The sequence below is a fragment of the Nelumbo nucifera genome, chromosome 6 (assembly GCF_055504915.1).
Source record: "Nelumbo nucifera cultivar China Antique chromosome 6, China Antique-T2T, whole genome shotgun sequence".
Lineage (NCBI taxonomy): Eukaryota > Viridiplantae > Streptophyta > Magnoliopsida > Proteales > Nelumbonaceae > Nelumbo > Nelumbo nucifera.
Window position 1 is genome coordinate 57,021,160 of NC_142654.1, and position 24,338 is coordinate 57,045,497.

Here is a 24,338-nt window from a genome sequence, read left to right on the forward strand (position 1 = left end):
TCAAAATCGGACCAGACCGGACGGTCGGACCGGAAAACCGAGAGCCGGTCAGGTCCGTTTTCCCAAAAACCATTGATTTTGGTCAGCGAACCGTTCACCGCTGAACCGTTCGGTGGAGAGAAATTTTCAGACAATCGAATATTTTTGTCTTTTTGTGGCCGGTTGAACGGGTTATACCATGTTAACGGTGCAAAGCCCGTTAACGTTATGAATCTCGATCCTGTACGCGTGGTCGATTGTGGTTGGTGGGTTCACACGTCCAGTGAACCCACCGGTGCACAGAACGCGAACTCCGCTGATAAGTAATAACCCCTCGACATATTCGATTGTTGCGGGAATCGAATCCGCGTCTCTTCCGAAGCTAACGTACCAACTGAGCACCCCCTCAGTTGTATGGGAATTTGTGATCGTTCATATAAACTATTTACATTCCTGGTCATTTTTCCCAGTGTTTCGCATCAGCTCCCTGAACTTTTTCAATCTTATAACCGTGAACTTGGAGGCATTTTGTCGGTAATTACGAGTCCATATCCTCTGGCACCACTGAACGCTTCTCCTACCCGAGACCATTTGTTCGACCAGAAAACCTACGTCTCTTTTGCTTTCTTTCACGATCTTGAATTCAATAACAACAATGGCGAAATCGAGCGCTGACGACGCGGAGCTCAGGCGAGCCTGTGAAGCCGCTCTGGAGAGCATTGGTACGAAACATAAGGTCGCCATGTCAATCCGCGTTGCAAAGAGCCGTGGGGCGAAGGGTAAAGGTGGAAAATTAAAAAGCATGGCCAAACCAAGGGTTCTTGCTGTCACGAGTACGTAGTTTCCTCTCTGATTTCTTTGAAATCCATTTCCGGATTGATCATTTTGACGATCTGGAAGCGAATTTTTATTGCGTTTACGTACGTAATTATGTATTTCTGTTAGTATTTCTTTCTGGCAATACTCGGACTTCTCGGTTTCACAGATCATATGTATTCAAGCGTGAATTTAGTTGTTTGGATAACTGTCAATGCTCAATCCCTTTTCTGCTCCGGGAAGTGGTGTTTCCTTGTGTTTATATGAAGCCAGCAATATTTAGTCAACATTTTATTTTATTGTTTCAGTTCAACTTATAGGATTAGAGTTGATCTAGTTATACTCTTTCTTGACTCAAGTCTGGTTGTTTGAATCGGTTATTAAGTTTTAGTTGCATGGAAGCATGCACACGGAATTATGGACAAACTGGTGGAAATTCATTTCCAACAGGTCAGAGATAAAAGGCTTCCTGACACCAGGTGTCAGATAATTCAAAGTTAGAATTCTAAGACTAATGGGAAAATTTCTCTACTATGAGCCTGGCAATGTCTTGGGAATGAATCCACTTGCGTCAGTTTGGTTCAGTTTTGCACCTGAAGGCTTTAATAAGAAGTGAGGATAAATGGATAATTACCTCGTACCCTTTAAACTTGGAGAGTCCAATCTAATTTTGCATTGAAGCTTGTTCGCATATAAAAATGTACTGGTTTGGAGATTTCAGGATGTGAGTGGAGGTATGCATATGGTTACTGCATAGTGTAATCTATAAATTCTTAAATAAATCAGGAGTTTGCATATGGTTGCTGCGTAATGTAATCTATAAATTCTTAAATATATCAGGAACATTTACTGGTGAGATAAATGCTGGATTAGTACAAAACTTAACTAGACTGATTGCTGAAGTTAGCAAGTTATCACAATAAGGGAGTCTGTGTGGAAGCAATGGTCACTCTTTATCACCAAGAGTATCTCATCTCAAGTTGCATTCATGGTTCTTTAATCTTTATATCTAATATCCCTAATATCAAGGAGCTAAAACATAGGGTATCTCCAAGTTTGACCTTCTGCATTCTTATGGCAGTTTCTCCAGGCCATTAATTCATTTTGGTCCAATAGGTGATAATTGTATATTTCTAAACTCTCTGGTGGATACTACCATCTGCTAGGTGACATAGTATGGGCAAGTTTTTTTTTTTTTTTGGTGTGGTCCAATAGATGATAATTGTATATTTCCAAACACTCTGGTGGATGCTACCTTCTGCTAGGTGACATAGTATGGGCAAGTTTAATGCATATGATTTGATATATACAAAAAGTAAGACTTTTATGTTATGAGTTCTAATTTTTATAACTCATTAATTCTGGTGAAATAGAAGAAAATTTTTTAATTGATTGATTTTTATTAGCAAAAACTACTAGGTTTTGTTTTCTATGGCATGAACTGCAATTACCATTTGTTTATGCAGCAAAATTAAAGGGTCAAAGGACAAAAGCTCTTCTTCGTGTCTTCAAATACTCCAACGGAGGAGTTCTTGAGGTAATTGTCATCATGTCTTTCTTATGAAAAGAAAATATTCAGTCAATCGGAGATCTTCTATTATTATAATCACCCTTCATGTATCTTCATCCAGCCTTTTCAGTAAAATGGGATGCAATGGCTATGACAGTTTCTTTTTGATTGCTAATGGCTACATTTGTTAGTGCTGCTTTGGTTTTAGGGGATGCTGTGCTGGAACCATTATTAAAACTGCCCTTCCACCTAGAGCAAAGTTTGGGGTTTTGAAATAAAATTTATTAGGGTTTGTAAAGAAGTAGGGCATAGTCCATATTGGGGTAGATAGGTGGGCCTAGTCTACCACAATGGGGAGTTTTGGCACATCTTATGTATATTGTTATATGTAATACATACACCTATTCTTTCATGATTAAGTAGTAAACCAGTAAGTTTTTGTTGCTGATAAAGAAAGGACTTTTGTTAGGAAAACAAAAAGAAGACTGTAGGACATAGTCCAGTCCAATGCATCACATATTTGGACTCATTTGTTATCCTTTAACCCCAAATGTTAATGTAATTACCCAAAATAGTTCTCTAAAAAATCAATAGATTGGAAAGAGTTCTTAATACTTATAAAGTAACCAAAAAGAAAGGTCCTCAGCAATGAAAAACAGTGGGCAATATGTGAAAAAACAATGCCATTTAAGTTACATTCCTCTTCCTTAAGGTTTCTTTGCTCAAAGTTTGTGTCTGAAGTGATGAAAATATTTTGTTGCACTTGTAGCCTGCGAAAGTGTACAAGCTAAAGCATCTTTCAAAGGTGGAGGTTATTTCAAATGATCCCAGTGGATGTACATTTACATTGGTAATGACCTATTTTCTCTGAATTTATACTTTCTTTACATTTGAAGTTCCCATTGGCAGTTTAAACATTATGTTATTTCACTGACCAGCTGGATTTAGAATAGTTTAACAATGAAAAGAGGTTCTTTGTTGCATTTAGAAGTTTCAATTTTGTTTGATATTTTTATTGTCCTTTTCATTCACGAACATCATACAGGGATTTGATAACCGAAGCTCTTCACCACCCCAATGGACAATGCGCAACATTGATGACAGGTGCATATATATATATATATATATATATTCCAAGCCCAATATCCAGTTTGATTTGTTGCTAAGATAATACCATGTTCTGCATGCAAAGGCAGAGGTCTATATTAATCAATCAAATTTTTATGGATAGTTCTTGTTTGCTTTGTTTAATCAACAATATTTTGTTTATTATGTTTTTTGCTTGTAGGAACCGCCTTCTGTTTTTCATCTTAAACATGTGTAAAGAGATATTGGGCCGCCTTCCCAAAGTTGTTGGCATTGATATCGTTGAGATGGCTCTTTGGGCTAAGGTGCAAATAATAATTCTTATTTTTTTTCCTACTATCATTTCATGGATTTATCTCATTTAAGAACTAAATTTTTTTATGTACCTTCAGAGAGGCTGCAAAATAGGATTTAATGTTTGATTTTAGCTTTAAGTTATATGTCAGAGAATATCTTTTATTGCTCACAATATGCTTGAAAATTTCTCACTGTAAAATTGAATTGTATCTTTCTGACTTTTTTGATCAGTAACAAAACCTTTTATTTTTTAAAAGAGAAATTTACAAGAATACATTCACCTCTGACCCATTTGGAAGATAAAAAGTTTATCTCCCATAAAAAGTTTGTCTCCCATACGGTGGAAACCCTGGCTGCTCATTAGATGATGCTACCCTTAAATTTTGTTTTCTGCTCCAGGTACTCACATGTTGATTCTCTTATAAATATCACATTTTGAGATTAGAGTCTAACAAGTTATTTTTCATTGATTTATAAGGGCCAAGTCGTGGTTTTGCTTTTGCTTGATTGGATGCTTAATTATCTCATCTAGAACAACTAGAAAGTAGAATTATCCTCTCTCTCTCTCTCTCTCTTTCTCTTGACACTACTGGTTTTAGGTTTATGTAGTTTGCAATGGACTCTTTCTATTGTGTTTCTTGTGTAAGAAATTATCTCTGAATTGTTGGTTTTCACCAATCTTGTATAGGAAAATACATCTTCTGTCACTACTCAGGCATATCCTCAAGATGGGCCTGTTGCATCCCTTGTAACAGAAGACTTGAAAGTAACTGTTGAACGAGAACTTGTATCACAAGCTGAAGAAGAAGACATAGAGGCCCTTCTTGGCACGTAAGTATCAAAATATTTATTAGTTAGGACTTCTATTTCCCCTTCCCCTGTCTGCTGTCTGTTCATCCTTTTGAAGAAAATAAGAAAAAAAGTAGCAGTGGGTAAATTATCTAAAAAAGAAAAAAAGGTTGCAGTGGGTGTGATCAGTTATTTATAGTATATTCTAGTTGTCATGTGGTCATTTGTTATCTAGACTAGTGCATGTTTAAAGTTTCATTTGCTTCTGATATGTCCTTATAGGGCGGCTGGTACAATAAACTCAATAGAAAACTCAAAAACACTACTCCAAAGGGTCCCAACAAGTATGCTGTGGTCCCCACTCCCTAACTAAACAAATAATAAATAAAAACAACTAATAAAACTGTAAAAAATCCTCAACAGACGCCCTACATAAACTGAAATAAAAAAGACAAAACACCTTTTAATAAACCAACCTATAATGACTAAAATATCCCTTTGCCAGCTCTAACAATAATGATTAAAAGAATGAGTATGTACAATAAGTGCTAAGCCCCCAAAGATATAGGCTAGGATTTGCATTTGACCTGTAAAATTCCTTGGATTCTTTTATAAATGTCCACAAAACATTTGAGTTCTATGACTACAAGCCTCCCCTACTTGATTGAAGCTATATAGTTTCTTATTTAACCTTGAGTGGGAGGAACCTTGGGAAGGTTTGGTGTCGAGGGCCTTTCCATCAGTAAGGAAGAGACTTATTGGAGGCAAAAATCGAGGCACAAGTGGATCAAGAAGGGGAATGGTAATGCCAAATGTTTTCATGCAATCAAAAATGGTGGGAGGAAGAATTTTGTGGAAAAATTGGAGGTGATCTCAGATCAGGATCTAATTGCTAAGACTTTTGTGGATCACTTCAAATTTTCTTATAAAAGATAGGATGGGGTTAGGTTTAGTGTGGAAGGGTTGGAGTGGCTAGTGCTAAATGGACAAGTAACTAGATTTTTAGAGAGTAATTTTGACTTGGAGTAAATTAGTAAAGCTATATTCTCAATGGATAGATATAAAGCCTTGGGGCTATATAGATTTACTATGGCTTTCTATCAGGATTGTTCAATGAATTCACTGATAGGCATTTTATTAGCCTTGGTTTTAATGCTACTTTCCTAGTGTTAATTCCTAAGATGGATGCCATTCAGTCAAAGGATTCTAGACCCATTAGCTTGGCCACTAGCATTTGCACATTATTGAAAAGAAATAATATAGAAAAGAGAAGAGAAGAGGAAGACAAGAAAAAGAAAAGAGAATGTTTAGAGAGGCCAATAAGCAGGGCTGACGACACCCAACAATCTATTTATAATAAAATGATAGCTTAATAAAAGTAAAAGTACAATAGTGCCCCTATGAAACAATCTAAAAGAAAATCACAACACTCCCCTCAAGTTGGGATGTATAAATCAATCATGCCCAACTTGTGACATGGTTTTTTTGGTAATAAATAAAAATAAAACTTTTATTAAAAAGAACAGAGATAAACAAACAAATGACAAGATATCACCCCCAAAAATAACACCCAAGACCCACCAAAACACAACCTCATCATCATCATCATCATAGTGGTCATATTCAGGTTCCCCCAATTCGTTTTCTTCATCATCAGCCTCCACCAAGTAATGAAAGAAGAAATTGGCTCATTTTTAAAATCAGATAGGGCATACAAAGAGGGAAAATGGTCCTTTAGGGGGGCATTCCCCACCCAAGTTTGTTCCCAAAATTTTACGGAGTTACTTGAATTCAAATCGTACCTGATAAGAGGGGAGAAGACTGGCAACAAATCATGAATGGCTTTCCAAGGTGAAGCGCTTGTGGTCCTGGCTCTGATTCCAGCATCCCATCCATTTTGCTCCAGCCCATGTATGCTTGCCACTATTCTAGCCCATAGTTTCTCATGCTCCAATGGGAACCTCCACAACCACTTCCCCAGAAGCGCTGAAATCACCACTTTAATGGATAGTATATGCCTTTTGGGTTTGAAAACAGCAAAAAGATCCTTATACAAACAAGAAAAGGGATTTATATAGTTGCCTTCGAACAAAGTGGTGCCCTAACACCCAATCTGACCAAAATATCACAACTTAAGTGACTCACATGACAGTCACATGACTCAAATTAAAGGAAATAGTTATACAAATACCATTAGATATTAATTCTAAAAATCATGAATCAATTTGAAACTATTTTTTATTTTTCTTGTTTAAAATGAGGTTATGCATTAAAAAATAAAACCAAGACAAATAGTACCTGTAGCTGAAGTGCTGAGCCACATAGACAAGGTTTCTAGGTGAATGCATGGGGCTTTTCAGCTCACAAACATGATTCATTTTTTTTGCAATAGGTGATTATTTGTGGGCTTTTTCTTCATTTATGTTTTAGATATTTTTTCTGTAGTGGGCCTGAAGTTATTGGGTCCGAATTAGATCTTTTATTTGTGTCTGAGTGTTCCTTCACAAATCAGGGGCACATCAGTCATTTTATGTATCATTAGCCCCTTAATATAAATATTACTTTAGAGCCGGTTGAGAACACACTTCCTGCCCACTCGTTCTCTTCTCTCTTCTCTGTTTTCTTTCTTTTGCCCTAGTAACCATTACAAGTTAGCAAACACATCTGTTGAAGTCTTCTGTTGGATTATCTGTTATTTGTTTGCTTGCCCATATTTCATTGGCAAACACATCTCTTCTCCCTTCTTTTCTTTTACATTATCTCTTTGTTACAGTATGGACTTGAAACAATATGCAGATATGTCATGGGTATTGGGGAAGCAGAGGCTTTTTCTGAAAGGTTAAAGAGAGAGTTACTTGCTTTGGAAGCAGCAAATGTACATGCCATTTTGGAAAGTGAACCTTTGGTAGATAAGGTAATTCTGATATAGAAAATCAAAGCTTTTAATGTAGAGTTTTTTTTTTTTTATTGGTAAAGTAATAGATTTTATTAGATAATGAATGGGAATCTTATGTACAAGAATGGTGCTGAGAATTCCATTTTTTGTCTAGCTCTACTAGCTGCCCCTCTTTTTCCTTCCCCACAAATACAACCTATCCCTTTTAACTCCTTTTGTTTATGCAAAAGTTTTGGATTTTTATCATATTATCTCCTCTTGGACACTTATATAAGCCTCTTAATTCATTGTAAAGAAAATCCATAATTTCCATAATCTAATATCATCTGAAGGGATAGGAATTGGTACTTGAATCTGATTGGAAATTACAGTGCCATCTATTCTGTAATGCTTTTACTTGTAAATATGTTCTAGGTACCCCGAACCATATCCATTTCAACCTTCCTCTCTTAGAACCTCAAACTGCACTAAATGCACTCAGTCCTCGCTTCTTTTTTTTTTTGTTTTTTTTTTTTTGATAAAAGGGAAATGAGATTAGTACACATAGCCGTGGAGATTCTAGGACTGATGTATAATTTTATCATAGTCCATTTTGTATAGGATTATTGTAATCTATAGTCTTTGCATTTGTTCTTTTTTTTTTTTCTCTTTTAGACTTTTATGGGCATTTCTATAATTGTACTTATCATGCTAATCTAATAGAGGCTTTTTGGGTGGGGGTCGACTATTCTATTGACACCCTGAAACTGTTTGTCTTTCTTCTTGCTGAAACCTTCTTGTTGACATGGTATCAGAGCATTTGAGTTGATTCAAGACCTGGGACTTAAAAGGATGATTCAAAGGGATTTAGATCTCTATTTGAATACTCTTTCAAGACCATTTTGAGGGCCATTTTCAGCATTCTTTTTGATGCAAGGAAGATTTCCTTCTCACTCCTTTCTTCACAATAAGCTGTAGTCAATCAAATGAAATTCTGACTGTAGACAGCCTTAATCCTTTGGATTTTTGCGTACAAGAAGGGAACCATAGTCAATCAAATTGAATATTTGATTGTAAACAGTTTTTGTCCCATTGTTCTTCATTTTCATTTGAAGGGAACCATAATCGGCCCCTGAGGATTAGATTGTAGATGGTTTAATCCCTCACTTTGTCTTGAAAGAGAAGGGACCATAGTCAACCAAGTAGAGGCACCTGGTGGTAGTTGGTTTATTTCCCTCTATTTCCTTTCTCAAAAGTGAAAACAAAAGAGAGAGAAAAACGGATACATAGCAGAAGACATATATAGGAAGTATTCACAGAGAGGATTTTCCTTCTCCTACCTGTATTAGTGAGACTTCTTTTCCTTCCCTGTCTTTCCTTGAGCACTTCTCTTTTCTTCTCTCTTTATCTTGGCTTTCCTTAAGATTCTCTTTAAACAATTTTCTCTACTGAGGGGCTTCTAGCTTACCCTTAAGGAACTTAAATAGGGAGTGGGGTAGTTTTTTAACTACCTCCTCCTAGGTGAAGGACACCTGTCCCTCCCTCTTAAAGAGAGAACTCCCATACAGGACACTTTTTTTTTATAGTTTTGATGACTTGGCTAGCAGACTAGCCAACTTGCTTATTTGGGTTATAAATTATTAAATATTATTTGTATTAAAAGATGCCTTCAACAGTGTCTCCTTGAGCACTATAGGTCCAGAATCTTAGAATGTATGCATACATGGCTTAGATAAGCAGTTAGAGTCAAAACTTATGGAAGTTCTACCATTAGAAAAAAATTGAGCCAAAATTGGAAGAGTCCTAGTACGATTGGGACTCTTGCAATATCTTTCATTAGACAAAATAATCTAACTACTTAATTGATTTGATGAGGCTTTATAGTTACTCCTAGTTTCTAGTGTTCTCAAGGAGATCAAGGACATATTTCCTCTGTGAAATGAAGATACCTTGTCTAGAGCGGGCCACTTCAATTCCCAAGAAATATCATAGGTCACCAGGGTTTTTCACTTCAAATTCCTTATTAAGCAATTATTTGAGAGAATCAATCTCATTTGGTCACAACAATGTTGTCCACATACACTGCAAGAAGGGTGAGAGAAGCACCATTTATCTCAATGAAAATAGTGTGATCGAGTGGGCCTGTACATAACCAAACTTCAAATTGAGTGAGGACCATTTGATGAAAAGCATGAGTTAAGGTGGGAACCTCATCTCGAGAGTGCATGAGATAAACCCATGAGAAACAGGAGTAATCATCAACACACACAATAAGAAATACTTATACCCCCCATATTAGGAATACGATATGGCCCCCACACATCAGTATGCACAATTTCAAAAGGAGTATTGCTTCTTTTAATACTCAAAAAATAGGAGGATCTACAATGTTTTGCAAGCTCACAACTCTCACACTTCAAAAAAGACATTTGAATTGACTTAAATAAAGCAAGAAACAAGTTTTTTAAAGACCCAAAAGATAAATGACCCAAACAATTATGTCAAAGCATAATTCGACTCACAGACTAAGAAACAAAAGACTTTGCAACTCCTTTATCACTTCCAGGTGGGTGCTCGAATAGGTAGATTCCATTCATCTCATGGTTAGTCCCAATCACCTTCCTTGTCACCAGATCATGGAAAACACAATGGTCAGGAAAGAAGGCTATTGAGCAATTCTAGCTTCTTATAAGACTACTGACTAAAAGTAAATTAGTGCTAACGCAAAGCTGAGGACAAGGTAATGGCATCAGAGACTTTGATGTCTCCCTTGCCAGAAATGGGAACAAGGGAGCCATCATGTATGGATACTCTATCTTCGCCTGAAGACAAATTGTATAAAGTGAATAATGAAGACAGCTTGTCGTATGATCTGATCCAAGTAGGGTTAGTGTTTACCTAGAGTAGAGGCATGAAAAATAGTGGCTCTTGTACTTGAGTGGGCAAATGCTGATGTGGAGGAAGGAGGTGTAGTGGTAGGTTGAGATGATACTCACAAAATACACCTTTCTTTCCTTCATTCTTTATCTCTTTCTCCCTCTCACCACTATACTTGTGTCTTGCAGCTGCTAATGCTACCTCTATTTGAGAATTTTGTAGCATAACCTTCTTCCTACTCTCTTCATTATGTACTAGGGAGTAGGCTTGAGACAAGGCAACATTTTCCCTAGTGAGAAGCTGCTGTCTAACAATGTCAAAATCAAAATTCAGACAAGAAACTCAAAAACTCTATTTCTCTCGACCAACTTATTATAAGTTGCATCCTTATTATTCTCCCACTCAATTGTTTCAAGGTGATCTATCTCATGCCATAAGGATTTTAGAGTAGAGAAATAAATTGATACAGGTTTCTCCCCCTGCTTTAGATTGTTCACTTCAGTTTTCAACTCATAATCTCTAGACACATCAAGTGGCTGTGAGTAAGTCTCTTTCATATTATCCCAAATATCCTTGCTGTCTTTGCCCAAAGGTAATTTCTACTAATATGGGGCTGCATCGAGTTGCACAACCATGTCATCACAAGATGATTTTCTTGAATCCATTTTGCATAGGAAGGGTCTTCTTTGGCTGGTTCCTTAGTGTCTCCAATCACATAGCCTAACTTTGCCCTTCCTCCAATGGCCATCATGGCAGATTGAGCCCACTCCAAATAGTTTGAAACATCAAACCTGATTGTGGTAATCTGAAAAGGGTTGTTATCAGTCATACTAACAACCCTTTCAACACCTTCTCCAGTAGGTTTCTGTTCACTCCCTAAGAACTCCATGCTGAGCTCAACACAGAGAAGAAAAGGAACACAGTTGGGGTGACACCTTACAAACTTCAGTAGATTTCAAAAAAAAAAGGGCAGTCACACCTCACAGAGATTTCAAAAACCTTACCTCCTATTACAAACTTCAGGAGAGTTAAAAAGACTACCCAGAAACTTTTGGGCAGCACCTTCAATCTGAGATTTAAACCCTAAATCTCACCTAAAATTAAGTTTTCTCTGATTCTTCCTGACTGCTGGGCAATCTCCAAGAACAGAAGTTTCTTGGGCAAGGCTTCGAACTTCACCAATCTCCAAGAATTAGGCCACGAAGAGAACTAGATCTCCAACCCTATTATAATCTCATGTAGCCAGCTGGGAAGAGCTCACATGAGATTCACGAGCAGAACTAAACCTGCTCTGATACCAACTTGAAGTTACTACTGTTAGCAGAATTTTTAGGTTGAAAAATAACCCAGAAATTGAAAGAGAAGAGAGAAGAGAGAAGAGAGAAGAAAAGAGAAGAAAAATAGAAGAAGAAAAGGAGAGGAATGGGCAGAATATTCTATTTCTGCTGCCCTAAGCAGTATTATCTATATGTGTTTAACATAACATTAGGTAGAAGGACAAAAATGCCCTGCTACCTATAACAGTACAAGAAAGCAAGCATAAAGCAAAAAATAAACCACAAAAAACTGAACTTATGGGACCACAAGTAAATATATCAGGTTTTGTCCACTGTATCACTACACTTGTCACCCCCAAATTTTGGTTTCATGGCTGCTAGGGCTGATTCCATAGGCTGAAACTGCAACATAACCTTTCTCCTACTTTCCTCACTGTGCACTAGAGAATAGGCCCGAGATAAGGTCATAATCTCCCTTGTGAGCAGTTGTTGTCTCACAATATCATACTCTGAATTCAGACCAGTTAGGAATTGAAAAACCCTATTGGTCTCAACCTGTTTTCTATAGGGTTTTGCTTCCTTCTGACTTTCCCACTCAGTTTCCAGATAATCAATTTCATACCATAAAGATTCAGAGTGGAGAAATAAACTGAAACTGGCTTCTCCCCTTGCTTGAGATTGTTTACTTCACATTTCAGTTCATAGGCTCTAGCAACATTGAGTGGCTGAGAGTATGTTTCCTTCATCACTTCCCAAATCTCCTTAGCTGTTTTTGCCCACAAATAATTGCGGCTAATATGAGGTTGCATAGAGTTACATAGCCAAGTCATGACCAAATAGTTCTCTTGAACCCATTTGGCATATGAAGGGTCTTCCTTGTCCGGTTTCTTTACATCTCTATTCACATAACCTAGCTTCCCTCTTCCCCCAATCGCCATCATGGCTGACTGAGTCCATTCCAAGTAATTAGAACCATCAAATTTAACAGTAGTAACTTGAAAATTGTTTTCTCCCATGTTTCCAACCCCCAAAACACCTTCCCCTTGAGTCTTAAACTCAGTTCCTGCCATTTCTATAATAGGTTATCCCCCCAGAAAAGGTTCTCACCCAAGAAAAAACATGTTTAGAAGCTGAAACCAGTCTAGAAATTACTTAGAAAACAATCTGGAATGCTGAAACTGATTCAGGAATCACCCAAAAGGTGTTACAATCAGGTCTAATCGTAAGGTTAAGGAAAACCCTAGAGAAAACTTTGAGAGAACAGAAGCAATTCTCTAGGGTTAAGAGCAAACCCTAGATAAAACTATGAGAAAATAGAGAAATTCTCAGCCACTCCTTCTAGACAGGTCCAATCTATCTCTGACTGGTGTCAATCTCAAGGAAAGATGGAAACTTACCTAGAAAAATCTGATCACCACTTCTAATCTCAGTCTAAACCTGAACCTTGATCCTTTATGATCTTCTCTAATTCTTCCTGATTACCAAACACTCTCCAAGCCTCTACAAGTCCTTGGACATTTGCTAAACTTTTCTGGTAACCTCCAAGAATTAGCCAATGGACAGATATTTCTAAGCTTCCTCACCAGTGATATACCCCAAATTCCCACGAGCACCAATGGCCATCTTTGCAGATTGTGACCATTCTAAGAAGTTTGTACCATCCAACTTAACTGTAGTGATGGTCCTAGCCCCGAAAAGGTCTTCAACACCTCCTCTCCCTTGTTCCGTTTCACTTCCCGATTTGTTTTCAACTCCGTGACCCTCCATTATTCCCAACAAAGGGTTAGAAAATCACTTTGAGATGAAGAAAAAAGAAATAATCCCTTTCAGGCACCACACACACCCTTCTAGAACCCTAGGTGGTCCTTCTACAAAAGATTCCCTTTTTGTGGAACGAGAGAAGAGAGAGAAAAACCAGCCGCTCCCTCTAGAGGCCTCCAAAAGAGATTGGACTTGAACCGCCCCCTTCAGAAAACTCCAAGGAACCCAAAAAAATCAGGGCACCACTTCCTAGGTCAAAATTGAAGAGTCTTACAAAAACAGGACTCTCCCCCTTTCTCCAGTTCTTCCTGAATTTGATGGGAAACCCTAGACCAGCTACAGGGCAAAATAGGTCCACCAAAAAATCCAAAAACTGGGCTTACCTGAGGTCTTCGATCAGTCTCTCATTATCACCATGCAATTGGCCGATCTAGGGCTGCATGATAGAACAGCTCAAGAAACCTTCGGCCTGCTCTAATACCAAGTAGAAATTGTTGACAACAGTTTTAGATGAATGCCTTGTGAAGAAAAGTAGAAGAAGTTGAAAGGTTTCAGTAGTAGAGAAGAAGAGAGGAGAAGAAAAGAGAGTGGATGTCGCCAGAATTGAATAGATTTGGCCGCCAACCCCTCTTGATTACAAGAATACCCTTAGTAGGGTGGCTACTTTAAGTAGCTGAACAGTCACAACTTAAACTAACATAAACTAATGGGCCTATGGCCCAATAACTTCCTAGCTTAACAACTTAAAAATAAAAAATAAAAGGCTGGGCCCAATAACTTAAAATCGGCCCAACTCAACACCCTGATTTTGTTTTTGCACTGGAGTTGAGTCCATTTCTCTATTAGTCCCAACTGGGTTTTCCTCAAAGATAGGAGTGGCCATTTCCAGCATAGCCCCTTTTGGTTCCAAAGGAAATCTCCAAAGAGGAGCTTTGTGCCCGGTTCTTTCTCTTCCGAAACTTCGTGCACTTAGTCGTCACTAGTATAAGCATTCACTGCATGTTAGCATGATTTTCTCTGTTTTATCATCCATTAGGGTTTGACTCCAGTATCATTGTTTTATTAGAAAACATTGTATTTGTTAATACTGGTAGGACTCATAACGCTGGCACTGATTTGTTTGCTCCTTGCATAAAATGGTCTAAGCCCTTTCTAAAGTAGGAAATGCATAGTGATATTGTTTTTTTGGACTTTCTTATTACTATTATTATTATTATTATTTTTTGAAAGTCCCTTTGGTAACTTCACTAGTTGGTATATTTAACTGCTCCAGCATTTGAATCATGCAGGTATTGCAGGGGCTAGAATCAGCAACAATTTGTGTGGATGATATTGGTGAGTGGCTAGGAATTTTTAATGTAAAGCTCAGACACATGAGAGAGGACATTGAATCAGTATGGCCATCTTCCTGCTTGATACTCAAGTAGTTCTCTGAAGGAAAAACTGGTCACATGACATAAATCTAGAATTCCATTTTTCGATTAAGGAAAAATGGTACTTGCTTCTACAATTATTTTATAATATGAAGTAGATTTTATACACATCCGGATGCATTCATAATACTTTAATGTTATTAGTATTATTTTTTATCAATAACAGAACTTTTGTTAATAAATTAAGAAACAGATACAATGAAGCAAGGGGAGGGGTAAAATCTCTTAATCCTCCCTGAGTACGAAATCAATGACTCTGATGGTAGCCTCCTTCTGCTGCCTTAGCAGTCATCCTACTTAAACCTTCCATCACTATCAGAAATAAGAGTGGTGAAAGGGGGTTACCTTACCTTGGACTAGAGCCTTACAGTTTCCTTTGGCTGGACCATTTAAGAGAATTGAGAACTTGGTTGTAGTAACATAGATCTTCATCCAATTTATCCATTTCTGTCCAAAATGCATCCTGGTCAACATATAATCTAGTAAAGGCCAATTCATGTGATTGAAGGCTTTCTCAATTACAAACAAGATCCTTCTTGTCACTGGTTATCCTTGAATCTATTAACTCATTAGCTATTAGGACCCCATATTGGACATATTTATTATGAATGAAAGCCCCTTGAGAGAGTGAAATGATTGAACTCATCACCGTTCTTAGCCTTGATGCCAACAGTTTTTCTATGATTTTGTAGACACTACCAATCAAATTTATAGGCTGGAAGTCATTCAAACCAGCAACACCTTTCTTCTTTGGAATTAGAGAAATGAAGGTAGCATTAAGACTTCTCTCTAGAGCTGCCAGAGAATGAAATTCATTTAATACTTTTAGCAGATTCTCCTTCACCAATTCCTAGTATTTCTTGTGGAAAAAGCCGTCTGTCCCCGGTGCCTTATCCCCCTCCATTTCATCTATAACTGCTTTGACTTCCTCTTAAGAAAGGTTTTTCCAAATCAGCTGCCTGCTCCTCAGTTATTCCATTGAAACGCGCCCATCTTATTTTGGCCTAGTTTTTTGGATCAGCATAAAGATTTTTGTAATAATCAATAACTGATTTCTATATCTCTTCTTCCCTCTAAATTTCCCTTCCTTGCACATTTAACTTCTTGATTTTGCTTATTTTCTTCATCAATGGTAGAAGTTTTGTGAACTTGAATTCAACGATAAAATATTTGGATTGAAAGCTCGTGAGCTTAGCTCGACTTGGGTGACCAGGGTTCAAATCTTGGAAACTATCTCTCTATATGTGCAGAGGTAAAGCTGCATACATCTGTCCCTCCTTGGACTCTCAACCAACCAGTGCACTTGTGGAAGCCTCGTGCACTAGACTCTCAACCAACAGTTCGAAAGTGTGTCTTCATAGTCGAAAAGACGGCCCATCCTATGCCCCTTCCCTTTCACCTTCCAAGTGTACTGGTCCTGGATCAAACAACCATCATAAGAAAAGGTTTTGGAAAGGAGAGAGGAGGCATTAGGTTAAAGCTTAAGGGATAGGTCATTACTCATTACAACCAATGATATTCATTTTTTCACCATTGGCCTTAATGATATGACTATGGTTGGTCTTAGAAGTGCCATTTGGGGGTTTGGGGTAGGCACTAGTCATATGATTAGTTGCTCCTGAATTAATGATCCAAATATGAGACTGAGAAGAACAATAACTAGATAACTGACCAGACAAGTTGATAGCAGAAAAGGCAGAGGAACTAGCAAAGGATACCAGTTTTCGAATTTTTCATCCATGGATGTAGACGGTTCACCCTTAGTAGAAGAATCACCCTTGGTAGAAGAGATGTCAGTGGTTTGCCCCTCTAATACTTATGCACGTGGCTAGTTCCTTTTCTGGATTACCTTAGATGGCCTAATCGGACAGTTTGGAATTATGTGACCATGTTGTTTACAATAGGTGTAAACATTCCCCTTCTTGCAGTGAGAAGCAATGTGTCAATATTCTTTACATTCGTAACACTGAGTTATTGAGAAGTCTTTAGCACCAAAGGTAGTGTCAACTCCAAAATCCATTGATTTCCTATCAATACTTACAATAGTAAGGAGTCTAGTCTCTTCCCTTGTTGAGATTGTTTGGATGCAAGGGTATTCTTGTCTTTTTGTTCTTTTGTATTTGGGCACCTATATGAGGGCTTTCTTATAATTTCTCTCCATAGTATAAAATTCCAAGTTTGAGAGAAGAAAATAACTCTCTTTTCTCCATTTGAACCTTTCTTTCTTCTTCTCCTCTCTCTTCTCCTTTTCTTCTTTTTGTTTTCTTTCTCAGTAAAGCCTAAATATTGTAGCTTGGTATCAGAGCAACTAGAAGGTCATGGGAGAGTCTTTCTCTACTTGTTTTTGCTTAGAGGGTGAGCTGCTAACGTCAGACTGCCGCCAGATGACATCAATAGTCCGTACAGGTGGTGGAAGCAATATCTAATTTTGGTATATGTCTCATTGTGGTTTGATGCTTTCATGATTTTTTTGTGGATTTTTCAAGTGAAAAAATGCAAAAATTCCAGATCTGGTTTAGAGGCTTGTTTCTCTTGTTTGAGGAGTTTTTGTTTTGCAAAACTGATTCTTCTAGGTCGTTTTATATTTTGGGAATGACGAGAAGTGATTCCGTATTTTTCTGAACCATAAAAAACTTTTGGGAGTTTTTCTCCCTCTATTTTGTTGCCAGCCAACTTTTTGGCCCCTTTTGGGCTTGTTTGTATTTCAGTTGGGCTTTGGAGTGCTTCTTGGTTGCCGAAATAGTTGTTTGTGAGGTATGGAATCACAAAAAGATATATAGATGGGTTCCAGTGTGTTTCTTGGAAATGTTGATGTTTCTAGTGGAATGATAACCACCGTAAAACTTGATGGGACCAATTTTCTGGAGTGATTCCAATCGGATAAACATACTATAACAGGGAGAGGTACGTTGGGATTCATTATAGGCAAGGAGGTGAAGCTGAAAATTGAAGACCCTAAGTTTGCAAAGTTGGAACATGATAATTCACTAGTAATGTCTTGGCTGGTCTGTTCGGTGCAACCTTACATTGCTCGTAACTACATGTTCCTCTCGATTTTTAAAGATATTTGGGATAGGGTTGTCGCCACTTACTCACAGGTTAACAATACTGCTAGAGTATATCAGCTTAGGAGAGAAGCTTGTAGTATGCATCAGGGGGGAGAGAACAATGGCTATGTATTTCCCCTCAATCATGGTTTAAAGTATCGATATGATACGCCCTGTATTGGGCGTATCGTATTGTATCTTTTGAAAAAGATATGGTCTGATACGCCTATTTCTAGGTGTTTCAGACCCCAACTTTTTTTAATAATAAAAAACATGTTTTAAGATTCCCAAAAAACCAAAATTTGAAAAAAAAGGTGTTTCGGCCGTTTCTAAGTACTGATACAATACGGGCGATATGCGTATCATATCGATACTTTGAACCTTGCCCTCAATACAATCTCTTTGGGAAGAAATGGACCATTTGAAAACTTTTGAGTCGAAGGATCCTATAGATGCAAAGTAGTACAGGAAGCACATTGAGGGGAACAAGGTCTTTGGCTTTTTGTCTGGCTTAAATCCAAAATTTGATTTCACTAGGCAGCATATTCTGAGTACGGGCATTGTCTCTCTGGATACTGCTTACTCTGTTGTGCAAGGGGAAGAAAGTAGAAGGGCAGCCGTGATGCAACCTTCTGTGATTGAGCACTTTGCCATTATGTCCTCTAAGCCATAGGACAAGTGGTAGTAAGCAGTGTTTTAAAAGGTGTGGTAGCCGTACACCTAGAGGTGCTCCCAAAACGCCCTGAGGGGTGTGCTAGAGGTGTTAACACCTCTGAGGCATATGCCCTAGGTGCAAGAGGCGTACGCCTCATGCGCTTTTTTCATGAGGCGTGCTAGAGGCATATGCCTCATGTGCCTCATGCTCATCATATATAAAAAGAAAAAAAAGAAAAGGAAAGGAAAGGGAAAGAAATAGAAAGAGAAGAAAAACAGAGAAAAGAAAAGAAAAGGAATGGGAAGGGAAGAAAAGATAAGGGGAAAGAAAGTGGTTTGCCCCCCTGCCCCCTTTTCGATGCAGCCCAATTTGTTTTTTTTTTTTTTTTTGAGTTAGGGGGGTCTTGCTCTGCTCCAACGAGCGAACGAGATAAGGGGAAAGAAAGTGGTTTGCCCCCCCTGCCCCCTTTTTGATGCAGCCCAATTTGTTTTTTTTTTTTTTTTTTGAGTTAGGGGGGTCTTGCTCTGCTCCGATGAGCGAGCGAAGTGAGCTCTCCTTTGCTTCGACAAGAAGCCCCCTTTCAACTAATGTTATGCATCTTTATTCTTCTTAATATAAAAGATTTTTATTAAAAATAAAGAAAAAATGAGATCCTCCCTTGGTCTTCATCCTCCTCCCCCTTCCCCTCCTAACCCCCTCTTAAGGAGGCTTACGCCTCCTTGTGTTTGGGAGGCTTACGCCTCTTACATTCTGAACTATGCTTCACGCCTCTAGGTAGTTGAACACCTCGCGTCACGCCTCAGCGTTCTAAAACATTGGTAGTAAGCATCCTTCTACTGAGAAATTCGATGGTGTCATCTGCGAATATTTCAAGAATCCAAGGCATACTTAGGAAAGATCTTGGAAACTCAATCCTCACTTGAAACCGGATAAGTTTAAAACTAGAAAGAAAGGCAATGCTCATTTGGCCACAATTGGGGTTAGTCTTCTAATGCGACTATTTTACCTTCTAACTCCTCTGACGTGATGGATAAACTTCGGAGTCTTCTATTACACTTCGAAAAGAGTAGGGCATCCTCTTCTTCTGGTTTTGGTAATCCATTTGGTGTAAATGCTAACACAGGTACTGCACTTCCTTGTTCCACCTCCAGCCCATGGGTTGTTGACTCTGGGACTAGTGCCCATATGATTGGTATGCCTTCACAATACATATAAACTAACCCCTAGGAAGGGCAAGATTACTGTTGTAGATGGATGTCAGACCCCTATCTGGGGTTAGGGAGAAGTCAAACTTACCCATAACATTTCCTTCGATCTGTTCTTCATGTTCCTCAATTTCATAAAAACTTATTATCTGTCAGTTCTCTTATCAAGTCCCATAATTGTTCTGTAACCTTTTTTCCTACCCATTGTGTTTTTTAGGATCTGAGCACAGGGAAGATGATCGAAAGTGGGCATGAAATCGATGGAGTCTACCTTTTTGATGAAGCTTCAGAATATGGATTGTTGAGCTAGGATGAGTCTTGTTCTAATGAGAAATTGAGTCTTTTGCAATAATGGCATTGTCATCTTGGTCATATGTCTTTTAAGTCTAAAACTTTTGTTTCCAAATTTCTTCATTTTAGTGTCCAACTTGAATCCTCAAAGTGAAGTTTGTCATTTATCCAAACAATGTAAAACCACATATGCAAGTAATAGAAGAAGTAATGTTGCTTTCCATTTGATCCATACTGATGTTTGGGGCCCATATACCATTCCGTGCATGGGTGGGTATAAATACTTCATTCTCTTCATTGATAACTACACTCGATATACAGGGCTTTACTTGATGAAACAACGTGATGAAGTTCCTATGATCGTTCAAAATTTCATGAATATGGTGGAAACCTAGTTTGAGAATGTTAGAATGCTCGAGTCAGGGTATTTTGGATTATCTGCTTGAGAGTGAAAGGTCTATTGTATCTGAGTTTAAGTTATGTGTCCCATCTTCTATGAGGGACAAAATGGTCTTTCCTGTAACTCTATGTTTTTGAATAAATACAAGTGGGTCAGCTAGGGGAGGGGGATTTTGACTCTCTTCTAGTCTGGCCGAACCTTTCTTTCTTCTTCTTCTTCTTTCTCTTTTCTTTCTTCTTCTCTACTTCAACCTAGAATCTGCTAGGGTTTACTAACATGGTATCAGAGCTGTAAGGTCGTATCCTCATTTCTTTCTTGCTGCTGTTCTCTTTCTGGGTTCGCCGCCAACTTTCATAGTCATCTTCTTCCTTTTCGACTGACCTGAGTGGAGGTTCGATAAGGGGCTGAAAAGGAACTGTCGTTTTGTGGGCCTGGAGGTGAGGATGCCTCCGGTCGTTGCTGTGGTGGTCGTTGGAGTGGTATACTAAACCCTCTATTCAGTATCGAAGAGGGCTGAATGTGGACAGGTATGAACACTACTGTTGTTTGTCCAAGTAAGGGACTATGAATGTTTCTTTTTGTTTCAAAAGTTGGTTGTGGTGGTGCTCAGTGTGACTGATATGCATCTCAGTCGTGTTCCTCTGCATTTCTCTTCGTATGTATGTTGAAAGAAGAGTTTTCGACTGCTGAAGTTCACAACAGCAGTAGATTGGTGGTGGTTGTGTCATGGTGATTGGTGTATCTATGTTTCAAAATATTTAAAAGTGATCTCCTATACCTTGTGTGTAATCAGTTCTACAGTGTGCAGCCCAAGTGTTTGATGTGAGTACTGAGTGATTTCAGTCTTAGTGTGTTGATGGTGAATGGTTCTGCAGTGTGCAGCCCAGGTGTTTGATGTGAAGACTGAGTGATTTCAGCCTTAGTGTGTGGTGTGTAATGTGTATTTAAAGAAGATGGAATTGGTGGTGTTATAAGTGAGATAAGTCTTGTGAAAGAGTGTGTGGTTGTGTTGTATATTTGAAGGTGAAATAATTAAGATGGCTTCATTTGAAAATGGGAATGATAACAAAACAGGTGTCATGCTTTCTCCAGACTATCTAAGTGTTCAAATGACATCCATCAAGTTGAATGGTGAGAATTATGTACCATGGGCAAAATCTGTGGAGGTGTTCTTGAAGGCCAAGAGGAAGGTAAAACATGTAAGAGAGGAGAAACCTCCCTCTGATTCCCCTGGGTTCAGTGACTGGGAACAAGTAGATGCACAGATAATGACATGGCTCTGGAACAACATGGAACCAAAGATTAGTGTGAACTTCATGTTCCTAGATACAACTAAGGAAATTTGGGATCATGCTAAGAAGTTGTACTTTGGACAAGACAATACAACTAGGGTGTATCAGTTGTACCAAGAGTATTCCAATTTGAAGCAAGGGAGTCAAAGCTTAGAAGAGTACTATGCAAGTTTGAGGAACATTCGTAATGAGCTCAATGTGTATCATCCTCTAACATCAGATGTTCAGATCCAACAACAACAATGTGAGCAGCTTGATGTGACAAGGTTTCTTATGGGGTTGAAGGCTGAGTATGAGCCTGTCAGAGCACAAACATTGGGAGGATCTGCTCTTCCCTCACTTGAAGAAGTTTTTGCTCGTCTTAAGAGGACATCCATTGAGTCGGTAGAACATTCTTCTCTCTCTGACAGATCTGGTTTGGTAGTGACTAAAGGGGGTGGTCGTGGAAATATAAGTGGTGGTGTCAGGAGTGGACTCCCAAGCAACCATGGTGGCCACATGTTTAGCAGGGCTAGTGGTCGGACTGGAGGCCGAGACTCAGGGGGAGGTCGGGGAAGAGGAAGGAGTAATACTCAGAGAAAGTGTACACATTGTGGTTTAGAGGGGCACACAGTTAATTTCTGCTATGATTTGCGTGGTGCACCCAACACTTGGGCTAACCATGCTAGGAATAAGGGTAGTGACACAGTTACTGAAAGTTAGCAAACTGACCCAATCCCCTCCACATCTACTTGTGCTTCTGAGAAGGAAATGGTGAGTGTACCACGTGCAGTATATGAGCAGTTCATTCAAACATCTCAGTAGAACACCGCTACACTTGCCCATTCAGGTATGGCTTACTTAGCTTCCAAAGACTCACACTGGATCATTGACTCCGGGGCCTCGGATCATATGTCTGGGACTCATGATGTATTTTCTTCCCTTCCCTTTCCCACTCCTCCACACCTCAAACAGTTACACTTGCTAATGGTTCTACATCTCCTATCTGTGGTGTTGGTGATGTTAATCTCTCCTCTTTGCCTTTATCATCTGTTTTATATGTTCCTAAGTTTCCTTTTAACCTTATGTCTGTCAGCAGATTAACCAAGTCTCTTAATTGTTCTGTAACCTTCTACCCTTCTTCTTGTGTGTTTCAGGATCTCAAGACGGGGAGGAAGATTGGTGGAGGGCATGAAGCAGGTGGATTATATTACCTTGATGGTGGTGGTCCTCCAGTAGCTTTTTAGTCATCTCTTACTCCTCTTCAATGGCACTGCAGACTTGGTCATCCTTCTCTCAAGGCCTTGAAGTTACTGGTTCCTTCCTTGAGTCATCTTTCATCATTAGATTGTGAGTCATGTCAATTGGGTAAACATCATAGTCTCATTTAGTCCAAGAGTTGATAGTCGTGTCTCAAGTCCTTTCTCTTTAGTTCATTCCGATGTATGGGGTCCAATTAAAGTGGTGTCATACAATGGGTATAAGTATTTTGTAATCTTTGTTGATGACTTTTCAAGGATGACATGAATTTATCTTATGAAAGATCGTAGTGAGTTGTTCCCTATTTTTCAACAATTTTATGCTGAAATATGCACTCAATTTGGTGTTCATATTAAAATTCTTCGCTCTGATAATGCCAAAGAATATAACTCCTCACCATTTCAGCAATACCTAGAACATCATGGGATCATTCATCAAACTTCTTGTGCCTACACCCCACAACAGAACGGTGTAGCTGAACGAAAAAATCGACATCTTCTTGAAACTGCTCGATCCTTGATTAAGATGAATGTCCCAAAACATTTTTGGAGTGATGCTGTTCTCACATCCTGTTTTCTGATCAATCGGATGCCCATGTCAATCCTTGGAAGTCAATCCCCTTTCTCCGTGTTGTTTCCCACTTTATCTTCATTTCCTCTTACCCCAAGAATCTTTGGCTGTGTTTGTTTTGTTCAACACTTGGGGCCTGGGTTAGACAAGCTAGATGCTCGAGCTACTAAGTGTATCTTTCTTGGCTACTCAAGGACTCAGAAAGGGTATAAGTGTTATAACCCAAAATCCCATAAATCGTTTGTGTGCTCTGATGTCACCTTCTTTGAGTCAGTTTCGTTCTTCTCAGATGCTGGGGTCTCTTCCTCTCCCTCTGTGGTTCCCCTTCCTGTACCTGTTGTGGACATCCTTCCAGTAGCTCCTGTTTCTACTACAGATGCACATCCTATGCCTGTTACTACTGAGAAGCCGCCAATCACTCAAGTGTATACCCACAGAAGTGCATCGGGCCCTCCTCCACTTCAGCCCCCGTCGACAGATCCTGCTACTACTCCTTCTCCTTCAGATCCTGATCTTCCTATTGCTCTGCGAAAAGGTAAACGTACTTGTACTTCTCACCCCATTTCACACTATGTTTCTACTGCTCACCTTTCTGCTTCTCATTGCAAATTTATATCATTACTCTCATCTGTTCCCATTCCCAAGACTGCCCAGGAAGCTCTTGCCTCCCCACGGTGGCGGCAAGCCATGGAAGAACTCTCTGCTCTACAACATAATCACACATGGGAACTCACCGCTCTTCCTTCCGGTAAGCACACAGTTGGGTGTAAATGGGTCTACACAGTGAAGTATCTTCCTGATGGTAGTGTGGAGCGATTGAAAGCGAGGTTGGTGGCCAAGGGTTATTCTCAGATGTATGGTGTGGACTATATGGAGACATTTTCTCCTGTGGCTAAGATTGGTTCAGTTCAGGTGCTGATTTCATTAGCTGCTATGTAT

The 24,338-nt window shown here is 38.9% G+C and overlaps 1 protein-coding gene across 2 annotated transcripts in view; it reads left to right on the forward strand.

Annotated features, from left to right (window-relative positions):
• The first annotated feature begins 204 nt into the window (after positions 1-204).
• Positions 205-24,338, forward strand: part of LOC104601997 (exocyst complex component SEC3A-like) — a 142,229-nt gene continuing 118,095 nt past the window's right edge. The window contains exons 1-8 of one of the 2 annotated variants that reach the window (XM_088889308.1): positions 205-812; positions 2,262-2,332; positions 3,075-3,155; positions 3,351-3,409; positions 3,594-3,696; positions 4,377-4,519; positions 7,274-7,391; positions 14,557-14,661. In XM_088889308.1, coding sequence (XP_088745434.1) covers positions 635-812; positions 2,262-2,332; positions 3,075-3,155; positions 3,351-3,409; positions 3,594-3,696; positions 4,377-4,519; positions 7,274-7,391; positions 14,557-14,661 — 858 coding nt within the window. In that variant the 5' untranslated portion in view covers positions 205-634. The remainder of the gene's footprint in view (positions 813-2,261; positions 2,333-3,074; positions 3,156-3,350; positions 3,410-3,593; positions 3,697-4,376; positions 4,520-7,273; positions 7,392-14,556; positions 14,662-24,338) is intronic. The other variant, XM_010265526.2, reaches the window with a different exon arrangement.